Source organism: Pectinophora gossypiella, chromosome 13 (genome assembly GCF_024362695.1).
Source record: "Pectinophora gossypiella chromosome 13, ilPecGoss1.1, whole genome shotgun sequence".
Taxonomy (NCBI): Eukaryota; Metazoa; Arthropoda; class Insecta; order Lepidoptera; family Gelechiidae; genus Pectinophora; species Pectinophora gossypiella.
In genome coordinates this window covers 9,142,448-9,170,241 of record NC_065416.1, presented here as the reverse complement: position 1 = coordinate 9,170,241, position 27,794 = coordinate 9,142,448, and the positions used below count along the sequence as shown (strand labels likewise).

Genomic DNA, 27,794 nt, shown 5'->3' with positions numbered 1-27,794 from the left:
TCAGAATTTTTTTATTAAATGATATCCGCTATAATAATGCATATTCTGTGAAAATTTCAACTTGGTATGAAATATGGTTCAAAAGATATTGCCTTTTAAAAGTTGAAATTTGAGACCTTCTGACTGACAAACGGAGAGACGCATAAACGGAATTAATTGGAAGCCGTGTCTGTATAGAACCAGAAAAGTACTTTAAATAAATTTTTCGTTGGAATAAAAAAAAAACATTTTTTTTAAGAAAAAATCATCAAAACCGGACCTGTCCCTAGCAAATTAAAAGTTAGTTAGGAAGCTCCGGCTAAAGCCAATAAATTAATAAAAAAGTCAATAAATTGACTCCACTATAAGTATATTACAGTCATTGATATACATACCGTAGTTATATCTTGCGGATGATTTTCACATTTCAACATTAACGATGTTCCCAACGAAGCACTGTTTTGCAAAGTTGTTGCGATTTTTTCCCAAAGGACAGAATTTCTTTTCAAGATCTCTATATTGCCTAATATGTAGAAGCCTGCAATAATTGAAAAATGAAATCAAGTAAGTACCTACTTTTAGGTACTTATATATTTTTAGAGTGCGAACCTCAAAAGGAAAAAAATGGAATCCTTATGGGATCACATTATTGTCCGTCTGTCTACCTATATGTTCGACTCTATTTTCGGGAACGCGTGGAGGTAAGTGTCAAGTTGAAATTAAATTAACATCTAATACCTATGTATGAAGCTTCTACAATATACAGGGTGTTAGTGACATCGTAACGAATACTCAGGGGGATGATTCAGAATTCAGACCATGATTCTGAGTTAATATCAAGTGGAATTTTCCGTTGCAAATTTAATGTTTTTTTTTTAGTTTTTTAAAATTATTTTCAATTCTATACTTTTGCGATGGAAAATTCTACTTGAAAATTCACTCAGAATCGTGGTCTTAATCATCCCTCAAAGTTTTTGTTACGATGTCACTAACACCCTGTATAAGCACTTGTGATTAAAAATAACGGTCTGCGCGCAGCCCTCACGTTTTAAGATGAAGACTATAAAGTAAGACCTAGCGGGGGTAAGGTACATTTAGCTCAGCCGCTGGTGGCGATCGCAGTTGCCGTTCTATCCGTAGTAATATTCTTTACTCGGTAGCCCCGTGAAAGGCGTGGCGTAATGTAAATCAACATACCTTCTCGAGCTCTGGAAAGAGCGACGCAGACTCGGTTATCCGTGTTTAAAAATCCAATTTTATTATTATCGTTATTTCGCACCAAAGACAAGAGAATTATTTTAGACTCTTCTCCTTGGTAGTTGTCAACCACTGTGATCTTCACTTTATTTAGATGGGCATATTTTTCACGTTCCTGAAATATGACGACAAATGTTAGCTTTCTATTAGAATGAGGAACTTTCAAATCGGGGTTCCCCAAAATCTCGATAGATGCCGTTAAGTTTTTTCTTCGTTTAAACTTCTAATTTCATGGATAACAGACACAATGCATCTTTTACCTTTGTTTTTTATAAATAATATATAAATGATGACTTTTATTACACCAAGGTACAATTACAACTTCCACCCATTATTATTCTGATCAAAATAAAGAGAAAAAATATAGATAGCAATATCATTCTATACATAATGTGATCCGAATATCAAGCAACAATTGACTAGTTTTACATATGCTTCTACAATTACATTACATTTTCAATAATTAAGTACCTCGGCAATGAGAACATAATAATTATCACGTTAAAACTAAACAACGCCATCTATCGTGTGTTTGAGGAACGTCGATTGGAAAGCCCCTCATTTGTATTTTAAATTGGCATTAAGAATAATTCTTAGAATTATTCTAAGTTTTATTACAACTATGTTACCTTTCTCATGTAGAACATTTGTCCAGAATAAGTAGCGAGTACCGTGATGTCACCAGGCGCGTATCCCTGCTGCATCAGATAATTTGCCAACTTCAGGGTCATGTCTGCTTCTAACTCATTTGATCGACTCCCACTATCTGCAACTTCCTGAAAATAATTTAGTCTAAATTACTTATTATACTTACGTTTAAAAGAAATCGACTGCGCAGCTCCCAAATCACCTGCGACCGGACCCCCACACACATTTTGCTTAAATTGATCTCACCAAAAGCTAAGTTCGTTCATGTGGGGTAGCCGGGACGCGCACACAAGATATGTTAATTTGTCTCTATGGTCTTACAATAAATATAATTGTTAAGTACATGTACGGAAGGCTTTAATATTATATCTAATATTTTTGACACTGGCAACGCCTTTAAAGACCAGAGACAAATTGTCTGCCCATATCTCTCTGCTCAACCACCGTCCCTGACGGTTTATTTCCGTTTTGTCGTACTGTGTAATTATATAAATACTGGCATTGTTATAATACTTATCGTGACAAGTGTACTATTGTTCCTGAAGAATAAGATATATTTGATGTGAATCAGCTGTTTTAATTTCTCTACCGCATTACTAATGGTGCTAATCACAGCCGCTACCAATCTACGCCCTCCATCAAGATAGTTAAGTAGTTTGATTCAACAAGGTAGGTTGTTGGCTGGCAAGGACCACCACTATTTTGATTCAATAAGGTAGGTTGTTGGCAAGGACCACCACTAGTTTGATTCAACAAGGTAGGTTGTTGGTGAGGACCACCATTAGTTTGATTCAACAAGGTAGGTTGTTGGTGAGGACCACCATTAGTTTGATTCAACAAGGTAGGTTGTTGGCAAAGACCACCATTAGTTTGATTCAACAAGGTAGGTTGTTGGCAAGGATACCTACTGTCCCGTCTGACCTCCTAATTTAATATTTTAGTAAAGTCCACCGAAGCTTCGGCTTTACGATATTACTTAAGTTGAAAGTATTAACCAACCTTTTCTTTGTAGTTATGTGTCAAAAAGAACAAGTTGTCAGCCATTCCCCGAACATTAGGGAATTTCTCAACAGATGGATGGTTGTGAAGGTCTTGGTAGATGTGAGGCGCGATTAGCGCGGCGATCTCCGGCCGCATGCGGTGCTGCACGCCCAGCCGCCGGCTGTGGATGCCGTTCTTGATCATCCGCTCGAACAGCGAGACCTCAATGTTGAAATGACGCGCCAGCTTAAGATGGGCAGCCGACGGCCGCAACTGCTGGTGATCCCCTGAAATATAAAGTAAGTATATGTTCGTGTTAAAAAGTAAACTAGTCGGTATTAATTCTATTTTTTTTTGTTTCACTGTTTTTTGATTCCTCAACTGGCTGCAGCTGAAAATCAGCGTCATAGTCTAGCTACTGCTAGGCCGTGACATTTGCTAAGCTGAAGCCGTTTCGGCATAAGTATAGAATTATTAAGTAATTTAATTGCGTAAGTAAGTTATGTTAATTAATGTTAAGTGTACCAAAGAAATATTATTTTTAAATTTTCTTTTCTTTCTTCCTTCATATTAGAGAAATATTTACCAATAAGAATGAGGTGTTGACAGCTCTTTGTTAAAGAGGTAACAATGTGCTGCTCAAGAACTTCCGCTGCTTCCTCTACTATCACTGAAATCACAGGTAAGTACATTAAGAGGTATTTACTCATGTAATGAACAGATCAAGTTGCTCAGTTTTTTAGGGTTCCGAACCTCAAAAGGAAAAACGGAATTCTTATAGGATCACTGTTGTCCGTCCGTCTGCCTGTCAAGACCTTTTTCTGGGAAACGCTCTGCGTCTTATGAAGCTGTATAAAAATCAAGCTTCTAAATCAACGCGAACCACAGATACCTATTCCTATACCTGTTTTTGCACTTACAAACTTATATTTGCAGTTGGTTAACTAATCGCGACGTAGACGATGTATGGAGACAATGGTTTTCCACCGGCAAAAAAAAAGTTTACAAATTTATTTAACAACGTAACATATTATCACGCCTGTATCCCTAAAGGGGTAGGCAGAGGTGTTGGTGTTGCTTGATGTTACGTGTGTGGTGTGCGTGTGTTGTGTGTTGCTATAAGTATTATCTCTTTGATTATTGTGCTATTTTTTCAATGGCGGCAAAGTCAAAACTTTGTTTGTTTGCGACGACGCAGCGCAGAGAGGGTGTTATAAGTTCCACCCCGTCTATGTATCGTATCGATCCGATTTAGATGCAGTGTTTTTTCGTTAGATAGATGTGTTTAAACGTTCCAGGGTCTGATGATGACCAGGTGGTTATAGGAACTCGACAATAAAATGACAAGTCGACAATAAGATGAGCAATCTGGTCCTAGGTAGTTGTTGGTGGTTGGCGTTCAGGGTCTGATAATGGTCAGATGGCAATTTCTGCGGAACCCTCGGTGCGCGAGTCAAACTCGCACTTGACCGGCTTTATTTTATTAAACAAAGTATTTTCAATTCAGATTTATTTATTATTATTTAATTTTAATTTTTTAAGAGCAGTGCCTCAATGGGTAGACTAGCGGCCCGGTGGTCGGATGACATCGATGTAACGGTGGGAAAGTTGTGGATGAGGTTAGCGCAGGACCGGAAAGAGTGATGTAAAATGGAGGAGGCCTATACCCAATAGTGGAATGATGCGGGCTGATTGATGATAATATATTAACAAAAGGGTATGAAGGTTTGAATCACGACAAGTGGGTATTTTAAATAGATATAGACATTTACCGATAGGCGGAGTTAAGGCTTGTAATAACTTGCGCAATCTAGCTGCTCCACTTGTAGTCATCCCTATGACTTTAACATTTTTCAACATCTTAAGATCCAATATCATCCTAGCTTCTTCATAAGCTTTGTTTGCGGATTCAATTGCATCCTGGCAACGAAGAAAACAATTATTATTTTTCGCTCTCAGCTTAAAGTTTTATTTATTTGATAGGAAATTACCTGTAGCGGTTTCATGTGTCTTTTTGCTTTGTCGACAATAACGTTGGCCCAGCTGTAGTACAGTGACCAGCGGTCCGCCATTGACATCGCACCAAAGTTGGTGCTATTGTTGACGCGCTGGGGCTGTCGCGTACGGTTCGCCCTCATATCCTGGAAACCCATGTAATAAAATAAGAAACAAAAGAAACGTTTATTATAAAGGGACACCACAGAACAGATAAAACAAAACACGGAATAACACATAATTTACAATCACTAACCTACTTAAATAGGTACATAGATAATGGAAGTCGATAAAGCACAGCAAGCAAGCTTCCTAACTTCTAATTTGCCAGGGCCGATTTTGATGATTTTTTATTTTGTAAGCGTAGTTTTTTTTTATATCATTTTAATCAGAAACATCTTGAGTGACGCAAATAAATATTTCGACCAAATAAAAAAAGTGATTGTTTTTTTTTATTCTATCAAAAAATGGATTTACTTTTCTGATTCTGTACATAGACGACTTCCGATTAGTGCCCATAAACCGTTTTTATGTCTGTTCGTTTCTCTGTGAGAGGGTCCCAAAGTTCAATCTTTAAAGGGCTGTATCTTTTGAAATTTGCACAGAATGTGTATTATTATAGCGAATATTATATCAAGTACTTAATAAAAAAACAGAAAGTTACAAAATGACGGGGGGGGGGGGGGGGGGAAGGAGGTATACATGTAACGCTTTTTTTCGACGTACTTTTGGAAAAAAAACGACAACACGTCACATACGATAATACTTTATTTGGAACGAAAATAGAGTATACTCTAAACTAGAAAGATAAATAAATCTCAAAAAGTTGAAAATTTGAGAGATCCCTATAAAACGATAATACCTGTGAGCGATGATCTTTCTGATTTTAAATGATATAAAAAACTACGCTATAAATCATCAAAATCGGACCTGTCCCTGGCAAGTTAGAAGTGAAACCCTTCATTGACTCCACTAGGAAGGAATTTATGCTGGAGTCGCTGATAATCTAATTACTCATAAGAATAGGTAAGTACTTACATAATAAAACGTTATTTGTGATTTACAAATAACAATTTCTCGTTGCAACATTTTTTGTTTTTGTTTGTTAGTAATTTTTGGGTAGAGTAGAATTAAATGATGAATTTTTTTCTCTAGGTCTGCAACTGAAAAGGACATGTTAATCTGTTCCTCGCCTGTCAAATGTAAATCTATTTTATATTCAAGATCATCTTCAAATACATCTAAGATGGGATTGACTCTCTCTTCTTCGTCATCCCTCTCTCTCTGGTCTTCGTTGGTTTCAGCGATATTTTCTCTGGTAACAATGTCATCAAAACCGATATAATTAATGTGTTCAAACAGCCAATGTTTTAAAGGATCTGTTTGAAGATTATTTCTAAATTTGGCGTAATATCGGCCAAGTATTGCCACTTCCAGATTGTGTTGTTTCAGACTATCGTATGCAATAACTCCTGTGCTAAGAGAATCTAAACGTTCTTGAGCATATTGCAATTCACGAATTGCAATTTTTAAACATGTTTTTTGTTCATAATATAGGGTTTTCGAAGCATAGCTGCCTTTGTCGTTCTTTCTGAGTGTAGTTAAATTTATCTGTTCCATTGCTTCATTGCGCGATTGGCCGCCGATCCGCACTATGGATGGCGTGACTGACAGTATAGCTTCGAGAAACTGATCCAGTGCATGATTGGTGTAACAAATTACGAGCATGAGACATCCTTCAGTTTGTACATTTTGTAGGAGAGTTTTCGCAACTTTGACACCAAGGAACGTCTTGCCTGTGCCCGGTGGACCTTGGATTACGGCGAACTCATGAGTCAAAGCTAACTTATACGCCTCATGTTGGCTTTCATTTAAACCTATATCTTCTTTCGTGGGCCAGTTTAAATCATTTAGAACATTGAATTTCATTTCTTCCCTATGTTTTGTTTGTACCGCATACATAGTTTGTGGGGATACATAATTCGGAGGATTTGGACGAGTCTGTAAGTAAAAATAAAATAAAAGGAGGTAAGTAGGTACATTTTTTTTAAATTAAAGTTATTAAGTCAGTCGCATGTAGACAATGATACTGATTTTACTTCCGGGGATATCATATTGTAACCATGAGATATGGGTATCTCATGGGTGATGATTGTCGTAAAGTTTTATTAGGGTTCCGAACCTCAAAAGGACCTAAATAAGGAACCTAAATAGTATCACTATGTTGTCCGTCCGTCTGTGAAGACCTTTTTTCCTTGGAGGTATCAAGTTGAAAATGTATGTCTGCGGTCCTTTGAAGCTGTACGAAAATCTAACTACTACTTACTTCGTGGGGGGACAAAAACCTATGGGGTATGTCCCATAGACCTAGAATCATGAAATTTGGCAAGAAGGAAGGTCTTAACAGCACAAGTAAAGAAAAAAATCCGAAACAAAGAAAATGTTGATCCATAAGGAAAAACTCGTTTTTGTGATTGTAAACTTATTTCAAGTTGGTAAAATATTTTCGAACTATGTCATAACCTTTTTTCTCTTGGTAAACTAATCGCGGCCCTTTTTCTATGTATGGAGATAATAGTTTAACCCGCAATGCACGAGTAGAACTCGCACTTGACCGTTTTTTTCTGTGTTACATTATGGTAGTCAGTATGTATGTATGTTGTATCGGAGTCAATTCATTTTCACTGAGACTTTCCGTACCATTAGGGTTTGTCGTCAGTTAAGACGTCTTTGCGGTATTTGTATTTTTTTATTTATCTAAATATATAAAAGGAGAAACTGACTGACTGACATATCAACGCACAGCCTAAACGGCTAAACGTAGGCACTTGAAATTTGGAAGGGACGTAGCTTAGGTACCGTAGAGGTGCACTAAGAAAGGAATTACCGGAATTCCCACGGAAACGGGAATTATCGGGAAAATCCTTTTGTATGAAAAATCTAAACAGCTTAAGTTAAACGCTTGAAATTTGGCATGCAGGTACCTTAGTTAACTTAAAGCTTAGTTGCAACAGGATATTGTAAAATTCCCACGGAAACGGGAGTAAGCGGGGAAAAACATTTGTGTGGAAAAATCGATACCGCGTAAGATAGATGTTTTCAATCTAGCATGCATGCATACCTTAGTAAATATAAAGTTCAGTTATGGCTGTATTTTGAAAAATGGAAGTTAGCGGGAAAAAAATTGTATGAAAAATTTAAACTGCATAAGTTAGATGCTTGAAATTCGATATGCACTCCCACACACACAAAGATCTCTCTTTTATAACACGCCACGCGGACGAAGTCGCGGGCAAAAGCTAGTTTATTTATACGCACAATTTACATACAAGCTACACACTGCACATGTAAAGTTACAAACCATAACAAAAGGATTAAGAGCTAGCTCAATTACAAATCGTCACAGCATGCACAATCAAGTGAACAACAAAAAATAAAAGATAAACTATATTAGAAATTATTATATAAATAATTTTAGAAATGCAATGCCAGTGCAAAGTTTTTAAATGTAGGTATTTAAGGGCATAGTAATATCAAGATCATGAAATCTGGCTAACATTATTATACATTCTACAGAGCCTGGAAATTGCAGAATACATACGTATTTATATAACAAGATATTTTCTTATTACTGACGTTTAAATATAATGTTTGATTTTTATAAGTATACCTCATTAATGTATGATACCTGTATGTATAAAAATGCTGAAGAAGTTTCTGGAGTGTTGTTAATGCAGTATCTGAGTGTGACTTCGGTCTGCGAGCTGAAGCCAACTTGTTGGCAACCGACACGCTAAACCAAACCACCGTTTGACCACAGACCGACCTTTAAGCATAGAATAAGGAATAATACTACCTACGTATAGAGTGGCAACTCTCTGCTTCCCACCAGCGTCTGAAGTAGGTTTACCTCACCCCCCTCGAACATACCTTAAGTTTAGACTTGAATTGTATGACGTCAGACGTCACACACACAGATGCGCGTGTACGGTAACGTCAATGTGTAAAACGAGGTTGTTTGGTCGAAATGTCCGGGGTGTGCTTCAACAACTTCGCAATGAAAATCTGCACATTGACCTAGGTCTGCCAACCATTGCCCAATGGCTCAAATTAGCTTCCAAACGTTTTTTCGATTCTGCTCCGCACCACCCAAATCCCCTGGTAGTTGCGGCTTCCGAGTACATTCCGCTTAGGGACGGTACTGAAAAGTATCGGCGTCCGAAGGACGTCATATACGATCCCGACGACCCGATTACTCTAGCCATAGAGGCAGCCAATCAGCTCGCGACACCAAATACTTCAGGGCCCCGATACCGACCCCGCCGGCGTGGTCGACGATTTCCCTCATTCAGCGCTTATCGCTATCGACCCACTAGGGTCGATTAATTCTTTTCTCTCAGACGACGCCCTGAGCCGAGGTTCGCGCCCAACTGGCCACCCTCAGGCCTGTTGTCTTAAACGTTGTACCGGGTGAGAGCCTTCAGCGCTCCCCATTTGTCCGGCCAAGTAGTTAATGCCATCTGCGGCAAATCTACACTAAGTCACGTCAAAAAAAAAGCTTCAACAACAACAAGTTCTTAAAGCTCCCAAATTCGGTGTGGCTTGACCTCGGAAACCGAACGCACGCACGCGCTGCACCCGCGACATCAACACTTCAGAAAGTTACCGTTTCTTTATCACTTTTACATGCTACAGATTAAATTATGTTTATGCTACAAGTTTGTATGGGAAATCAAGAACTAAATGATGAAATAACTTACGTCCACTTGAACAATATATTTTTGCATTGCCAAGTTTTCCGGGAATTTGGGATCCTGTAGAGCTTTCAAAACGTGATAGTATGGCTCGAAGTATATTTCGCTCTCTATCATGGTGTATGAATTGTTGTAAATATTGTCCGCTTCTTCGTTTAGAATAGATACTGGTACCTGAAATATAAAGTAACTCTATAATTGCCTACCTCCTGTTATGTACTTATAGATTTAAGTATCTGCTTGCGGATGCGATTTAACGGGCACCAAGTTGCGCCGCAGAAGCCGCACCTGCCGAAGTCATCGCAATTTAAAAATCGAAATATATAAAAGGAGAAACTGACTGACTGACATATCAACGCACAGCCTAAACGGCTAAACGTAGGCATTTGAAATTTCTTGAAATGACTTGAAACGGAAGGGACGTAGCTTAGGTACCGTAGAGGTGCACTAAGAAAGGAATTCCCGAAATTCCCACAGGAACGGGAATTAGCGGGGAAAAACATTTGTATGAAAAAAACATTCTCATCTCTGAATTCCAGACGAAAGCTTATAGGTACTTCAGGGTTAGCCTCCTCTGATCGTATTTTCCTAAATTTATATTAATAAACCAAATTATCATAAAGTAATAATCTAAAAATTAATAACAATTCATTATTTAACTGAGCTACTTGTACTATAACCTCATTTAAAAATTATAAAATTAAGCATTTTTAACCTTTCTCCCACACACACAAAGATCTCTCTTTTATAACACGCCACGCGGACGAAGTCGCGGGCAAAAGCTAGTGTTTGTATGAAATCGTAAGCAACGTCGTGCACTTGTTCGCGCACCTGTCCGCGCCTCACGACCCGCATTTTATCCGAAAAATGCGATGACTTCGGCTTGCAGTCTTGCAACGATTCTAGGAGCGCGTTCACCGTTACTTTCCAATTATTTCGATTCACAAGCACGTCGAATGATCAGAAATAGTGATACTTACTTAAAGCGAAATGAAACCATGTTATAGTTATGAATATCCACTATCGAGACATTTTTTATTTAAGTTTTTTTTAACAATAAATTACTTACGCATTTCGATCATCGTTACAACTATTAACCGGACACGAGTTAACTATGGAATTCCTAGGTATATTTAATAGGTATAAATTTAGAGCTCTCCGATATCAGTTTAGCGCCCAATCATAAAGGAAATTGTGGAAACGTTCTTGCTCGGTTAAATTTACTATATTGTTTGTGTATAATAAAACAGATTTATTATTATAGGTACCTATAGGAAATAGCAGATAGGCTATTTATAAACATGTTGGCATTACCGCCAACTGTGAAAGAAATGGAGGTTTTGTTGAAGAAAATCTCATCAGAACAGATTGTTCAAAAAGATACTTAAGTACGTGGTTATCACTATACAAGGTGTTAGTGACGTTGTAACGAAAACTTTGAGGGATGATTCTGAGTATGGAACGGAAAATAATTTAAAAAAACACTAACATTTTCATGAATTTTCCGACAGCAAATTCTACTTGATATTAACTCAGAAACATGGTCTGAATCATCTCCCTCAGTATTCGTTACGGTGTCACTAACACTTGTATGGCTACTGTATGTACTTGTACGGGGTATAAGTGACATCGTAACGAATAATGAGGAGAACTATTCATCCTGAGTATTCGTTACGATGTCACTAACACCCTGTATAAGGTGACGATAATATATTACCTTTCCTTTACTCAAAAGTGTGACATCTCGGTCCAAAATGGTGCCAGTAATGAAACTTCTGCAATTGTCTTTGGTAAACAATAGTAACGACCCGTATATGAGTCGTTTGTTGTGGGCCCAGTTTGTGTATCGATTTCTTTTCATAGTATTTTCATCAAATTGTATAACTGCACCTATCTTATCGCCAGATACGTAAGGTTCAAAGAACTTTACGTTCCGATATACTCTGAAAAATATTAACTGATTAGTTGACTCACAACAACAGCCTCCGTGGTCTAGTGGTTAGAGCGTTAGGCTCACCGATCTGGAGGTCCGGGTTCGATTCCCGATGGGGACATCGTCGAAATCACTTTGTGAGACTATCCTTTGTTTGGTAAGGACTTTTCAGGCTTGAATCACCTGATTGTCCGAAAAAGTAAGATGATTCCGTGATTCGGAGGGCACGTTAAGCCGTTGGTCCCGGCTATTAGCCGTAAAAACACCTCTACCAACCCGCAGTGGAGCAGCGTGGTGGAGTATGCTCCATACCCCCTCCGGTTGATTGAGGGGAGGCCTGTGCCCAGCAGTGGGACGTATTTGACGCTGTTTATGTATGTAGTCGACTCATTTATTTCAGATAAAATCATCCATATTAATAGTAGGTATCAAAATGAATCAAAATGAATCAATCAAATTACATTAAGTAAGTATAATATAAAAAGTTAAACCAAAACAATATCTACCACGATAAAAAAAAAATACCTGTTCGGTTGGTAAGAGACTCAGAGTAAGAGCGATTTCGGATTACTTATACATGGAGATCTAGATTAGTTCTTCTTAGGATCGTAGTTCGATTATAAATTCATGGAGCAATAATAATCACAGATAACGATCTTACCTGATGTGGTCATATTTCTTTTCATTCGGACGTTCAATAAGTTGACCTGAAAAAAATACTTACATTTAATTTCTTATAATAATCCGCCTTCTTACCATAGCCGGTGCAACGCGGCTTCCCAACGGATTATATTTTTATTATGTATGACACTGTACATGTGCGACAGATCTTTCACATACTTTACAATACAAAACTAAACACTGGAATCTCATTACGACTGCATGGGGCATGGGGTCTAAAAAGGCCATATTCAAGTAATTTATTTTACACTAATAGAAGGCAATATTGGTACTGATTTGACGTTTGTTGACACTGCTAATCTAGAAATAGGTAGGAATTATTAGTTTAAAATTATCAAAATACCATTACTTAGGCTTTGGCTTATTTTCGGCTAACGAGTATGACCACGTTTGACCACGTTTATTGATGACGTCACAACTATTTAAAATCTCATTTGACTATGTCGTAACCTAGCCTGTTTATTATGCACATGTACCGATTCCCTCGCGCAGGGGTCCTATGTAATCTTCGCGCAGCAGCCTGAACTGCACGTCGAGGTAGTGTTCGACGTCGCTGTAGCTGCCGTCCACGATGTTGGGCCGCACGAATGGTCGCTGCTCCAGCAAGTCCTCGAGAGTCGGCACCACGCTCAGCACACGGAAGTCCTTCGGTGGATCCAACGCTTCTGAGTCGACATTAATCCCTTTCTTCGGCGCTGCCGTTGCGGTCTGTGAAAATTCATCCGCATTTTTTTTAATATACTTTTATTTACACCTTTATAGTTTTTATTTTAAAAGTATTTAGAAGAAGAATAGAGACAAAAGACAACAACATTGATAGGTAGGTTATATGACTTTCTACCGAAATGTTTCAGAAGAGATAAGGCGTAAAGTAACAAAAGTTTAATAGATATAATCTAATCTACCTTTTCACTGTCTTCCTTCTCACAAGTTGTTAATCTAGTTCGTAATTGGTCCAGTTCTCTTATTTGTTCTTCACTTAAACTGAACCCATGTTTTTCATTCAATCCTTCCAAACAGCATTTTGATGCTCCTTCAATTAAGGGCCTTAATTTTTGTAGAGCAGTTGAAGGTGAAACGTTTATTATACAGTCACAAAAAGTGACGTAGTTCATCCAAAATGCTTGTTGATTATTCCAGTACAAATTATTTTTCTGTTTTGTGTCTGTATAAGGCAATTCAATGAGATAATTCCCTAAATTTTTCATAAAACGCGAGTTGCATATGTCCAGAAGTAATTTCGATTTCAATTCGTCAAATGGAGATTGACAAATTTTTGATATTACCGCCACAACGAGAACGTATATGTCGTCTTTATCGATTGTAGATTCCAGTAGATTCATAAATGAGCTTTTATTTTCGCCGATTTTCGTAATAATGTCGTTAATGTCGGACTGCGCCATCTCCTCAAGAGTGCGGAACCCCATACATCCCTTGTTACGGTTCTGCTGACGGTTTTCGTGTCGATTCTCTTGTACGGCGTCGAACAGATTAAAGTAACGATTTTGATTATTATGTCTCCCTTGGTTCTGTCTCGGGCTATAACCCTGTCGTCTTCCATCGTGCCCGTTAAAACCTGAAGTTTGAAAATCATGGCAAGTTAATATAACATGCGTAATAATGAAGAACCTATCTATTTTAGACGTAAAAGTTGGGACGCACTTTAAATCTTTAAAAAAAAAAACCTTCGGTTTAACCTCTTAGAGTATTCCTCTATCTATCCTGCCTCTGGGTAGTGTATTATTCTTTATAATTCTATGATGATGGTGGTAACAGCTAAACACACGATACTTGCCGCGGGTGTACGGTAGTAGATAGGTAGGTCGTGCGAAATGCGGAGAAAGGGTCTTTGCGGAACGTTCTTCATAAAAACTTTTAAGGTGAAGTTATGCTCCTCTTAAGGAATAGGTACCTACTATTATAAGTGAAATATTAAGGTACATAGATTTCAAGGAAAAAGTTATCCCCAAACACTGTTGGTGATTTATACTATTGGATACTATGAATCACCAACAGTGTCCCTGAAAGTATTTCTAAAAACTGCTCCATATAATAGGCTTTTAGAAACATCCAAAAAAGTACCCTTAATAAGGGCAAAAAACTAAATAATTAGCCCTCAAAGATTGCAAGACAGACACTGTTGATGATTCATAGTATCCAATAGTATTTCACTTTGATTTATCTTTGATTGAGCGGTACACAGACTTAGGCATAGTTGTGAAGTAAAATGAAATAATTATTAAGAAAGGGATAGCGACAAAATGATTATTTCTGAAGTAAGGTAGAAAATCTAGAAAAAGGTACAAAATGGGTCATATCTCCTAAACCGTAAATAATTGCTGAACATGGGAGTGTTTCTGGTAGCTAATGAGCCCCTCTTTCTAATTTTTCATTTTGAACCTGAACTTCTGGGCCACCCTGTATAGGGCATGTCAATCAAAATATTCACAGGAGGCCAGTGACACGAGAGGCGTGTCAAGAAGGTAAAATGCAAAATCAGCCAATAATACGATAATTAATTAATAAAATAGGCCAATATTTTCGATATTAAACACAAATTTCCATATATAGCTTGGTTTCTAGTTTTATGCCTCAAGCCCATGCTTTCAGGAGTTGTAAACATTTTTAGAGTAAGTAATCAATATTACGCACCTAAGATACAAAAAAATAATAGTTTTAGTTTCCCCTTGGAAATCAACCCAAAACTTAGGAATTTGTTTATTTATTCTACGCCTTCGTATTTGGACCACCAAATCCTATACAGGGTGTTAGTGACATCGTAACGAAAACTTTGAGGGGTGGTTCAGGCCATGATTCTGAGTTGATATCAAGTAGAAATTTCCGTCGCAAAAGTATGGATTGGAAAATAATTAAAAAGAAAAGAAAAATTTGAATTTTCTGACATGAAATTCCACTTGATATCAACTCAGAATCATGGTCTGAACCATCCCCCTCAGTATTCGTTACGGTGTCACTAACACCCATACCTACTTATATGGCTACCGTATGTACTTGTACGGGGTGTAAGTGTCATCGTAACGAATACTGAGAGGAGTGATTCATCTGATTATTCTGAGATAATATCAAGTGGAATTTTCCATCGCAAAAGTATAGAATTGAAAATATTTAAAAAAACTAAAAAAAAATCATGAATTTTGCGACGGAAAATTCCACTTGATTTTAACTCAGAATCATGGTCTGAATCAACCCCCTCAGTATTCGTTACGATGTCACTAACACCCAGTATACCTGTGTACCAAATTTCAACGTTTTCCATCGAGTAGATTCGGAAAAAATATGCTGTGATAGACGGACACTAAAATCTTGCAAAATGTTTACAACCACTTATCAATTTATAATAAAACTTACTTTTTAGCTCCTGCGCCTTATAAGAATACATTTAAAACAATTTAAACCCTTAATCACCACCGCACAGTTTAGACGAAAATGAATGTAAATCTTTATCCCATCAAAAACATAAATGTGAAATGAGAGCCAAGTTCAATATTATGATATACTTATGCCTTGGTTGTTGACTTCAACGACAAAAGAAGTGAGATATAAATTGGTGCCAAGTTCAATGGTCAGTCCTGAAATTTAGTTATAACAACATAAAATATAGATAATAAATATATAATAGATAATATAGATATAATTTCTTCTTATAACTTAAGATACTATATTATGGTACCCTAAGGTCCGACTTGGCTACTTTTTATACACGAATTATTATCCAAATTTTCGGAATAATAAAATAAGAATCGACAAGTTCTTGTCGATTTAGAACTTGCGAAGGCTACGAGTATAAGATAATTAATTCATAAGGTAAGTATTTGCTGTTATTTGGCTAGTGTTCCATTTAAAATATATGTCGAGAGGTTTGATTAAAGATACAATTATATTGTTAAGTATTGAGTAAGTAAATGAAATTAAACGAATGACAAGTTTTGTAAGTACCTATGTTTATTTAACAGCATTTGAAAAATATCAGGAAAAGCTCATATAAAAGTCCAATGTATGGTAGCTAAAGATGGTCCAAGTATTTTTGAAAGGAGAGGGAGCCATTACTTAATTTGTTTGTTATTTTATTTATTGTTAAATATATTATTCAAAAATTACAGTTTCGGGTAAAATTTACCATAAGCAGACTGAGTTTTTATACACCAAGCAAGGCCACCCTAAACTATACTTACTTAGATCTAAGAAGGTAAGTATTGTTTTGTTGTCGTTTCACTAATTACGTAAGCAAGTATGTAAAATAATATATTTATTGTTATTTGTTTGGTGAGTAAGGCATTTTTATTTTGTGAAGGTCTAAGGGCAAAATGATGAAGGCATTCATTTAATGTAAAAATATAAGTAGGCAAAAATAAAGTCAGCTCGATTTTGGAAGAAGTCAACTTTTTTCTACCTAGATACCTATAAACAGTTATGTAAAGAGATACTATAATCGTAATAAGGCCCAAAATTTTTATTTTTAAATGCTAATTATTGTTGATAATATGCAAATCTATGTTGAAATATTATGATTGATCTCACAAATAAACAATTTAAGTAACTTTTCAAGTTTTAATTTAAATATCTTTTTATTAAAACATTTTACGAAGACTGCAAAAACTGGGCCTTACAAGCCACCGGTACTTAATTACTTCAATACGATGTGCGTCTGCGCTAAGTGAATTAGACAAGTTCGTATCTCTTGTACCTATATCCCGTGCGAATTCACTGGACTAGATACCTCATCTGAAGGGAGATGCGTATTAGTGAGACTTAATTGTATAAGAAATAATAATAGTACCTATAACCGGAATGTAGTAGGCTGAGCTGTAGGCCATCTACTGGGTCCACAGGTGGAGGATAGTGGAACGGCCATCAGATATTATTATTATTATATGATGGTTAGCTGCGAATATAAAAATAAGCAGTTCCCGACCAAACAGCGACAGGATTAGCAGAACGTAGTGGGTAGCTCACTAGGACGGGCTAACCTATAAAATGCTACTTAGGTTCTATGACGATCTTGTGACGTAGCGAGTAGGCGCCGCTACTTCAAAAGCGCACCCCTGATGCCGGGCAGCAGCGGTATCAGTACTGGTTGGAGGCCGAGGAAATGGATTCTGGTAGGACTGTAGCTAGAACATCACCGATTGAGAAATTGGTCGGTGTACTGCGGAACGGAAGGCGATTGGGGCAACTACCGTTCTACACGCCCTATCTATGGAGTAATGAAGAAATAAAGAGAGAGAGATAACTGGAATACCTACCTTGGACGCATTGCCTTTGACCGCCCTGTGGTACGCGTAACCACACCAACCCTTGGCGTGCTTCCTCGCCTGGTTGACGCAAGTAATCCCGATGCTGGTTGTTAGGTGCTGGCCCGGCTTGGTTATGGTTACCGGCTACTCGGCCGTAAACTGAAAAATCCGTAAAACCACGTCAATGAACTACTACCTGTTCCTGGCTCCTACATACCTGTATCTCTACAGGCAGCCCTTTTCAGAGCTACAACATGACTCCAATATAAAAATTATTGAATAACTTAAAATAAAGTATAAAGTATTTTTTTAAATCGCAAAATATAGCCTCGATTTAAAAATAAACTTCTTTACATACCTAGAGATAATTAAATTAAGTGTAATACCACATTATTTCCGTAGTATAATACGTCAAAACAACGTTTACAACCCTTGATAAGTAAAATCACAATAAAAATTTTAGATTCCAGTAGATTCATAAATGAGCTTTTATTTTCGCCGATTTTCGTAATAATGTCGTTAATGTCGGACTGCGCCATCTCCTCAAGAGTGCGGAACCCCATACATCCCTTGTTACGGTTCTGCTGACGGTTTTCGTGTCGATTCTCTTGTACGGCGTCGAACAGATTAAAGTAACGATTTTGATTATTATGTCTCCCTTGGTTCTGTCTCGGGCTATAACCCTGTCGTCTTCCATCGTGCCCGTTAAAACCTGAAGTTTGAAAATCATGGCAAGTTAATATAACATGCGTAATAATGAAGAACCTATCTATTTTAGACGTAAAAGTTGGGACGCACTTTAAATCTTTAAAAAAAAAAACCTTCGGTTTAACCTCTTAGAGTATTCCTCTATCTATCCTGCCTCTGGGTAGTGTATTATTCTTTATAATTCTATGATGATGGTGGTAACAGCTAAACACACGATACTTGCCGCGGGTGTACGGTAGTAGATAGGTAGGTCGTGCGAAATGCGGAGAAAGGGTCTTTGCGGAACGTTCTTCATAAAAACTTTTAAGGTGAAGTTATGCTCCTCTTAAGGAATAGGTACCTACTATTATAAGTGAAATATTAAGGTACATAGATTTCAAGGAAAAAGTTATCCCCAAACACTGTTGGTGATTTATACTATTGGATACTATGAATCACCAACAGTGTCCCTGAAAGTATTTCTAAAAACTGCTCCATATAATAGGCTTTTAGAAACATCCAAAAAAGTACCCTTAATAAGGGCAAAAAACTAAATAATTAGCCCTCAAAGATTGCAAGACAGACACTGTTGATGATTCATAGTATCCAATAGTATTTCACTTTGATTTATCTTTGATTGAGCGGTACACAGACTTAGGCATAGTTGTGAAGTAAAATGAAATAATTATTAAGAAAGGGATAGCGACAAAATGATTATTTCTGAAGTAAGGTAGAAAATCTAGAAAAAGGTACAAAATGGGTCATATCTCCTAAACCGTAAATAATTGCTGAACATGGGAGTTTTCTGGTAGCTAATGAGCCCCTCTTTCTAATTTTTCATTTTGAACCTGAACTTCTGGGCCACCCTGTATAGGGCATGTCAATCAAAATATTCACAGGAGGACAGTGACACGAGAGGCGTGTCAAGAAGGTAAAATGCAAAATCAGCCAATAACACGATAATTAATTAATAAAATAGGCCAATATTTTCGATATTAAACACAAATTTCCATATATAGCTTGGTTTCTAGTTTTATGCCCCAAGCCCATGCTTTCAGGAGTTGTAAACATTTTTAGAGTAAGTAATCAATATTACGCACCTAAGATACAAAAAAATAATAGTTTTAGTTTCCCCTTGGAAATCAACCCAAAACTTAGGAATTTGTTTATTTATTCTACGCCTTCGTATTTGGACCACCAAATCCTATACAGGGTGTTAGTGACATCGTAACGAAAACTTTGAGGGGTGGTTCAGGCCATGATTCTGAGCTGATATCAAGTAGAAATTTCCGTCGCAAAAGTATGGATTGGAAAATAATTAAAAAGAAAAGAAAAATTTGAATTTTTTGACATGAAATTCCACTTGATATCAACTCAGAATCATGGTCTGAACCATCCCCCTCAGTATTCGTTACGGTGTCACTGACACCCATACCTACTTATATGGCTACCGTATGTACTTGTACGGGGTGTAAGTGTCATCGTAACGAATACTGAGAGGAATGATTCATCTGATTATTCTGAGATAATATCAAGTGGAATTTTCCATCGCAAAAGTATAGAATTGAAAATATTTAAAAAAACTAAAAAAAAAATCATGAATTTTGCGACGGAAAATTCCACTTGATTTTAACTCGGAATCATGGTCTGAATCAACCCCCTCAGTATTCGTTACGATGTCACTAACACCCAGTATACCTGTGTACCAAATTTCAACGTTTTCCATCGAGTAGATTCGGAAAAAATATGCTGTGATAGACGGACACTAAAATCTTGCAAAATGTTTACAACCACTTATCAATTTATAATAAAACTTACTTTTTAGCTCCTGCGCCTTATAAGAATACATTTAAAACAATTTAAACCCTTAATCACCACCGCACAGTTTAGACGAAAATGAATGTAAATCTTTATCCCATCAAAAACATAAATGTGAAATGAGAGCCAAGTTCAATATTATGATATACCTATGCCTTGGTTGTTGACTTCAACGACAAAAGAAGTGAGATATAAATTGGTGCCAAGTTCAATGGTCAGTCCTGAAATTTAGTTATAACAACATAAAATATAGATAATAAATATATAATAGATAATATAGATATAATTTCTTCTTATAACTTAAGATACTATATTATGGTACCCTAAGGTCCGACTTGGCTACTTTTTATACACGAATTATTATCCAAATTTTCGGAATAATAAAATAAGAATCGACAAGTTCTTGTCGATTTAGAACTTGCGAAGGCTACGAGTATAAGATAATTAATTCATAAGGTAAGTATTTGCTGTTATTTGGCTAGTGTTTCATTTAAAATATATGTCGAGAGGTTTGATTAAAGATACAATTATATTGTTAAGTATTGAGTAAGTAAATGAAATTAAACGAATGACAAGTTTTGTACCTATGTTTATTTAACAGCATTTGAAAAATATCAGGAAAAGCTCATATAAAAGTCCAATGTATGGTAGCTAAAGATGGTCCAAGTATTTTTGAAAGGAGAGGGAGCCATTACTTAATTTGTTTGTTATTTTATTTATTGTTAAATATATTATTCAAAAATTACAGTTTCGGGTAAAATTTACCATAGGCAGACTGAGTTTTTATACACCTAGCAGGCCACCCTAAACTATACCTACTTAGATCTAAGAAGGTACTAAAGTATTGTTTTGTTGTCGTTTCACTAATTATGGAAGTAAGTATGTAAAAGAATATATTTATTGTTATTTGTTTGGCGAGTCAGGCATTTTTATTTTGTGAAGGTCTAAGGGCAAAATGATGAAGGCATTCATTTAATGTAAAAATATAAGTAGGCAAAAATAAAGTCAGCTCGATTTTGGAAGAAGTCAACTTTTTTCTACCTAGATACCTATAAACAGTTATGTAAAGAGATACTATAATCGTAATAAGGCCCAAAATTTTTATTTTTAAATGCTAATTATTGTTGATAATATGCAAATCTATGTTGAAATATTATGATTGATCTCACAAATAAACAATTTAAGTAACTTTTCAAGTTTTAATTTAAATATCTTTTTATTAAAACATTTTACGAAGACTGCAAAAACTGGGCCTTACAAGCCACCGGTACTTAATTACTTCAATACGATGTGCGTCTGCGCTAAGTGAATTAGACAAGTAAAGTTCGTATCTCTTGTACCTATATCCCGTGCGGATTCACTGGACTAGATACCTCATCTGAAGGGAGATGCGTATTAGTGAGACTTAATTGTATAAGAAATAATAATAGTACCTATAACCGGAATGTAGTAGGCTGAGCTGTAGGCCATCTACGGGGTCCACAGGTGGAGGATAGTGGAACGGCCATCAGATATTATTATTATTATATGATGGTTAGCTGCGAATATAAAAATAAGCAGTTCCCGACCAAACAGCGACAGGATTAGCAGAACGTAGTGGGTAGCTCACTAGGACGGGCTAACCTATAAAATGCTACTTAGATTCTATGACGATCTTGTGACGTAGCGAGTAGGCGCCGCTACTTCAAAAGCGCACCCCTGATGCCGGGCAGCAGCGGTATCAGTACTGGTTGGAGGCCGAGGAAATGGATTCTGGTAGGACTCTAGCTAGAACATCACCGATTGAGAAATTGGTCGGTGTACTGCGGAACGGAAGGCGATTGGGGCAACTACCGTTCTACACGCCCTATCTATGGAGTAATGAAGAAATAAAGAGAGAGAGATAACTGGAATACCTACCTTGGACGCATTGCCTTTGACCGCCCTGTGGTACGCGTAACCACACCAACCCTTGGCGTGCTTCCTCGCCTGGTTGACGCAAGTAATCCCGATGCTGGTTGTTAGGTGCTGGCCCGGCTTGGTTATGGTTACCGGCTACTCGGCCGTAAACTGAAAAATCCGTAAAACCACGTCAATGAACTACTACCTGTTCCTGGCTCCTACATACCTGTATCTCTACAGGCAGCCCTTTTCAGAGCTACAACATGACTCCAATATAAAAATTATTGAATAACTTAAAATAAAGTATAAAGTATTTTTTTAAATCGCAAAATATAGCCTCGATTTAAAAATAAACTTCTTTACATACCTAGAGATAATTAAATTAAGTGTAATACCACATTATTTCCGTAGTATAATACGTCAAAACAACGTTTACAACCCTTGATAAGTAAAATCACAATAAAAATTTTGAAAATTCAATGACGTTTTGGCGCCTATACCTGTCAGGCTTACGCACAAACTTTCTCCACTGGGGTGAAGAACAAAGTAATACGTTCTACGTTAATATACAAGAGGTAAAAGTTTGAGCATTTGGAGATAAGGTAAATATAGGTAGGTACTCGTATCTTGCCCCATACCTCTTTTCGTTTTTATTTTTTTTACCAATGTTAGACTCAGTTTAACGAAAAATAAAATAAGGTAAATTTAAATTCTTCGGTAGTAAGTATGTTTGATGGCGTAAACTAAAAGTCAGTAGGTACCTACATAAGCTACGTACTTAATTCATATCGAAGTAGTCCGTAGAAAAGTTCAACGGTTATTAGATACTCGTTATTGCACATACGTACATTAGCATCAGTACCTACAGACATCAGTTACTCCAGTAGAAAAAAAACAATAGCTTCACTTAAAAAAAACATTCAGAAAATAACTTTATTAAACCCCCCCAAATCCCTCCCTCCCTCCCCAGAAAACGGTCTGGAATAAAACTAGCACTTACCACGGTTTTCTGGATTGTTATTCATTGCTGAAATGCTTCCGTTCCCATTTCCTACCTAGGTAGGTATACTCTTGCTCGATTCAAACCTAAAATAAATTATTATTTGTTTTAAAAATTTTATATTACGTAGGTACTAGCTATCACCACATACCGGAAACATGTTATACTGAGATCATTGTTTTCATTAGAGCTTACCTTACATACCTAACCTAGTATGATACAGTGTAGCGGGCACAGGCCTAAATGCGCACTCACACCAAATACCTATTTTCAACACAGTTACTCGTAACGTGAATATGAATAATGTTACCTATATGCGAAAGGAATGTACCTACCTACGTACCTGCAATGTACCTCAAGTTAAGTTCAAAGTACCTCTATAGATATACATGAGCTTACTAAGTACTTATACCTACTTGTACTTAGTAGGTAAGGTAAGTAGGTACTTTCTATTTATTGATATTCTATAAACTAATTAAAACGAAACATGACGTCAGGTAACCAAAAATTGCCCAAAATGAACTTTAAAACTCGGTTCTTTTACTGTTGTTGGCGAGTATTCAGTTTTCAACAAATGAAAGGGTTTGGCCCTACCTAATAAGACGCGGGTATTCCCCGCGAGTAATATGAATGAACTGAACAAATTCTAAAGTGTAGGACGGACGAGTCGGACGACTCGAATTTGTTCAGTACTCGCGGGGAATTCCCCCGTCTTATTAGGGCCAAACCCTTTCATTCGCTATGTGCTTACCTATAGTGCTAATTACACTTGGCAATTGGCAATGCATCCTGCTACAACTACTTATATTCCCCGTCAATAATTAATGTTGACCTAGATGTCTGCCTTGAGTGGCTCCAGATTAGTGGTGACGAAACTAGCGATTTTTCGGTCGGTACCTATTTCTACGGATATGCGTGAGACCGCATCTACCGAACTACTGACGTGTAAATGTCCCACGATTTTGGAGAATACATGGAAGCAGGTACCTAAGTAGGTAGGTACTTTCGATTGTAGGTACATTTTTGAACAAGCAAATCTATCTCTTCGTCTATATGATTCACGGTTATTTCCCAGCTACACAGAACATACGTACAACAACACGTACGTAGAACATTTTTTTCCCAGTTTAAGCAGCAGCGCTGCGCGCGGCCAATTTCGGTATAGGTACCTACCTAAAACTGGGAAAAGAGTTCAATGTTATCCACGTGGAAAACAAACCTCTTACGACTATATACATATAACTAGGTACCTATCTAGTAGGTCGAAGGTTTCGACCAATAGTAGTACGTGGCCGCGTGGTTGGTTTTTCAAGTGGAGCATTTGCTCCGTTTATTGGTCAAAGCCTTCGATATAATGATAGACGTTTCAGACCACGTTCCTCAAAAAAAATAATAGATGGCGCTGTATAACTCCTACGGGATAATTAGCTATTTTCTCATTTCTCGGACAGGGTGGCTTGGAAAGTCCCTCATACTGATTTGTTGTACCTTAGCCAATTTCCCTTTTTTCCTAGCGTCTAACGTTCCCAAATTCACAGAAAATTCACTTCATGAACATTATATAACATTATAGTTGAATAACCGATGATACCTATCAGTATAAAATTGAATTCAATGTTTAACATATACCTCCTACGCACCGGGTGAGCACCCTAAGGGCTCTCCATTTGACCTATCAAGTCAAACCTATAATTAGTCACATCAAAAAAATAAACCACAACTTACCTCAGAAGTAGAAATTGTCCACCCCATCACTTCTCAATAAAACAATTATTAAGTATGAAAAACTTAAATCTTGTTAAAAATAGGCAGTATTTAACAGAAAATTGATCAGCGACTGAAATAGTGGAGTGGAGTCAAGTCGCTGAGGACTCTGAGCGAAGTATGAGTTGAGTGAGTGTCTCTGTCGCCCGTTGGCCGCCGCGCCGCGCGCCGGTGCTGCTAATGCAATACCATAATTACCCTCAAGCCAACAAAACGTTATTTTATTATTATCGCATGTTTTTTTTTATATAAAATTATACGTCTTCGAACATTAATAAATAAGTATTTAAGAATCCATCATATGACGAATTTATGTAATAAAAGCAATCCTATTGGATAAAAAATAAATACCCAAGTAGCATTCGGGGTTCTATATAAGATGTCTAGTCGTTCACATGTACTCTACAAGCTGTGTATGTCAGCTGTATATGAGCTGTATAGCTTGCTATAATGCTTTTATTGAACCAGTTTGGGCACAAATTAGACAGCCTTAAGTTCACTATGGCTGTACATTAGAAGTAAAATAGCATTATAATAGCAGTTTAAGTAGTAACATCGGACTTAAGGCTGACTTACGGCACTATATGGAACGCAGTGTGAACCATACAACGTACATGAGTGTAATAAAGAGTAATAAGTGGCTAAATACACAGCCTTCACAGTTAAAATCGGACAAAAGTACTCCAGTAAGCTACCTTAAATTCACTTGTGTCCTAAATTATTTCCACATTTTAATATATTAGTTTGACAATTGTATGGAGTGCACGGATTCGGGGCAAACTAACTCCGGCGGATTATTATTATAATATAATGTTTTATAAATATACTATATCATGTTAATGCCATGGGAATGCAACTTTATCATGAAATGTATACATATTGACAACTAAAAATTTCACGCGCCTCTGTAAAAACGCTTTATTCATTTTGAAATATTTAAAACTGGCTGAGAGGAAAATTTACATTTTCAGTTTTTGATATTTTATTGGCATTATAATTATACTACGGTAATTAATTTTAACATGAAACCAAAACTCATTCGCTCTATCTGCGTATTTTGTGATAAATCTGCATTAATCTTGTAGATTTATTTGGTAAATATTTTAGGTTACGTAGAACAAAATGGTGGAAATGAAATACGGCTATGTGAACTGTTATAACTCCTATTTAATGCGGTGAGCGTATATTAGGTTCACATGTGTTCTGTTAGAATGCTGTTATCTATATGAAGTCCCACATTTGTACCACTACAGCGCCAATGTCAATTAATTTATTCTAATGTGAACTTATGTACAGCTTTAAGATGTAGTTCAGGACAATTGTGTATCTTTAATTCTTTCTTCAAATACTGAAATTTTAGAGATCCGCAATAAAAATTATTAATGGCCGTTAAATGCCCAGTTAAAAATGCCCAGTTACTAATAGTCACCTAAAGTACAAATTTTGTAACAAAGTAACAAAAATCACATTTTCGTGTGAGACACACAGTTGGCGTCAGAGTATTTACATTACAAAAACACTACTCTGTTCAAGGAGGTATTTAAAATAATGTAAACAAACTAGATAAACAGGGACAACATTATGCCCTGCGACAGAAAAGGACAGAAAATAATTTGTTTGCAATCACCACACTCTGATATCTGTATATTTTGAAGGGAACTTTCAGGTTCAGGCATACTATTTTCCTCTGCATCATGTACGGAACCACCAACAACGGTTGAAGTCGCACTTGTTGAAGCCTTATCTTTGCAATGGCGCTTGGGAAAAAGTGTAATAGAATATCACATTCACATTCATGTTCAGCTTACAGCAAATAAGAGTAGTACTTGTGGACAAATAAACTGCTATTGATGTTAATGGACAACACATATAGTCCTTCTAACAGCCTACAGTCCACATGTGAATCATTTAAACACTTCTGTACAGATAGTAAAAAAAGGTTATTTTAAGTATCACAAACAAGTCCTAATACAGCTACTGGCTGTATAACAGTCTAAAACAAGTAAACATAACAGCCTTTGGCTTTATAAATGACCACAAGTGTTATATTAAAATGCTAGCTCTATAACATCGAACAAGTAGGCCGTTAAACAGCGGTTGCCGTATCTCTACCTTCCTATAATGCTCTTAGTCAGAAAGCTGACTAAAGGATAGTTGTTAGAGTATTATAACGCCCATAATCGTATAAAAGTATTACTCTACACTCCTATACGTCCCTTAGACAGGGATAGGTGTAATTAATTGCAATAATGCAGCTAATACATCACGAGTGAACTGTAGTAATGCTTTAAGTTCACCTTGGAACTAAATGTGTACTCTTAAATGGAACAAAATGCTACTTGGGTAGGCACTCGAAAATGTGTCCTAATTCGAAATAATGTCTAATTTAATTTTGAGTAGCTACTATTGTAATGGTTTGATTGTAATGGTAATTTTCAGGATAAGTACGTTCCCAAAAATATAGATAAAACTAACTTTAAATTCTAACAATATTATGTACTTAGATATACCTAGGTGAAATTGATAACTTATTTTTGAAGTCTGTTAAAAAAGAACAATTAATGCTAAATTCAAATAACGTTTAAAAATATGTGTTTGTAAATATACGAGTCAGGCCATGTCAGGGGCCTTTGGTGGCTTAATAATAAATAACCCTTGAGGTGATAAAGTCGGTCATTGAAGTTTTTTTTGACTTGGCCGGACAAATGGGGAGCGCTGAAGGCTCTCACCCGATACAACGTTTAAGACAACAGGTCTGAGGGTGCCCAGTGGGGCGCGAACCTCGGCTCAGGGCGTCGTATGAGAGGAAAAATATTTGAAAGAATTAATCGACCCTAGTGGGTCGATAGCGATAAGCGAGGGAAATCGTCTACCACGCCAGCGGGGTCGGTATCCTGAAGTGTTTGGTGTCGCAAGCTGATTGGCTGCCTCTATGGCTAGAGTAATCGGGTCGTGCTCATTGAAGTCATAACGCACACGAGAGAAGAATATACGAGTATATGTTTTCCCTATTAATTGGGTTAATATTATTGACAGGTTATAGCAACACCAGCGATTGTATTTCGGGGAAACACCAGTTTTGCCTTGCACCACAAAAGCGACATTATTATTTAGTGGTTTGCACCGGAGCGGAATTTTGCGAACTAATGAATTTCATCGGT

General features: G+C 36.8%; 1 protein-coding gene across 3 annotated transcripts in view; it reads right to left on the bottom strand.

The window, feature by feature from the left end:
- The window catches only part of LOC126371920 (NFX1-type zinc finger-containing protein 1-like), a 36,807-nt gene extending 12,034 nt beyond the window's left edge, over positions 1–24,773 (bottom strand). The window contains exons 1-17 of one of the 3 annotated variants that reach the window (XM_050017366.1): positions 24,595–24,773; positions 22,870–22,955; positions 21,888–22,037; positions 17,493–17,642; positions 13,134–13,804; positions 12,705–12,936; positions 12,209–12,254; positions 11,332–11,557; positions 9,621–9,788; positions 5,899–6,861; positions 4,857–5,006; positions 4,638–4,785; positions 3,452–3,535; positions 2,884–3,152; positions 1,866–2,012; positions 1,177–1,351; positions 375–517 (exon numbers count right to left, since the gene is read on the bottom strand). In XM_050017366.1, the coding sequence (XP_049873323.1) occupies positions 375–517; positions 1,177–1,351; positions 1,866–2,012; positions 2,884–3,152; positions 3,452–3,535; positions 4,638–4,785; positions 4,857–5,006; positions 5,899–6,861; positions 9,621–9,788; positions 11,332–11,557; positions 12,209–12,254; positions 12,705–12,936; positions 13,134–13,804; positions 17,493–17,642; positions 21,888–22,037; positions 22,870–22,894 (3,747 nt within the window). In that variant the 5' untranslated portion in view covers positions 22,895–22,955; positions 24,595–24,773. The remainder of the gene's footprint in view (positions 1–374; positions 518–1,176; positions 1,352–1,865; positions 2,013–2,883; positions 3,153–3,451; positions 3,536–4,637; positions 4,786–4,856; positions 5,007–5,898; positions 6,862–9,620; positions 9,789–11,331; positions 11,558–12,208; positions 12,255–12,704; positions 12,937–13,133; positions 13,805–17,492; positions 17,643–21,887; positions 22,038–22,869; positions 22,956–24,594) is intronic. The other 2 variants (XM_050017367.1, XM_050017368.1) reach the window with 2 other exon arrangements.
- Positions 24,774–27,794: the final 3,021 nt, after the last annotated feature.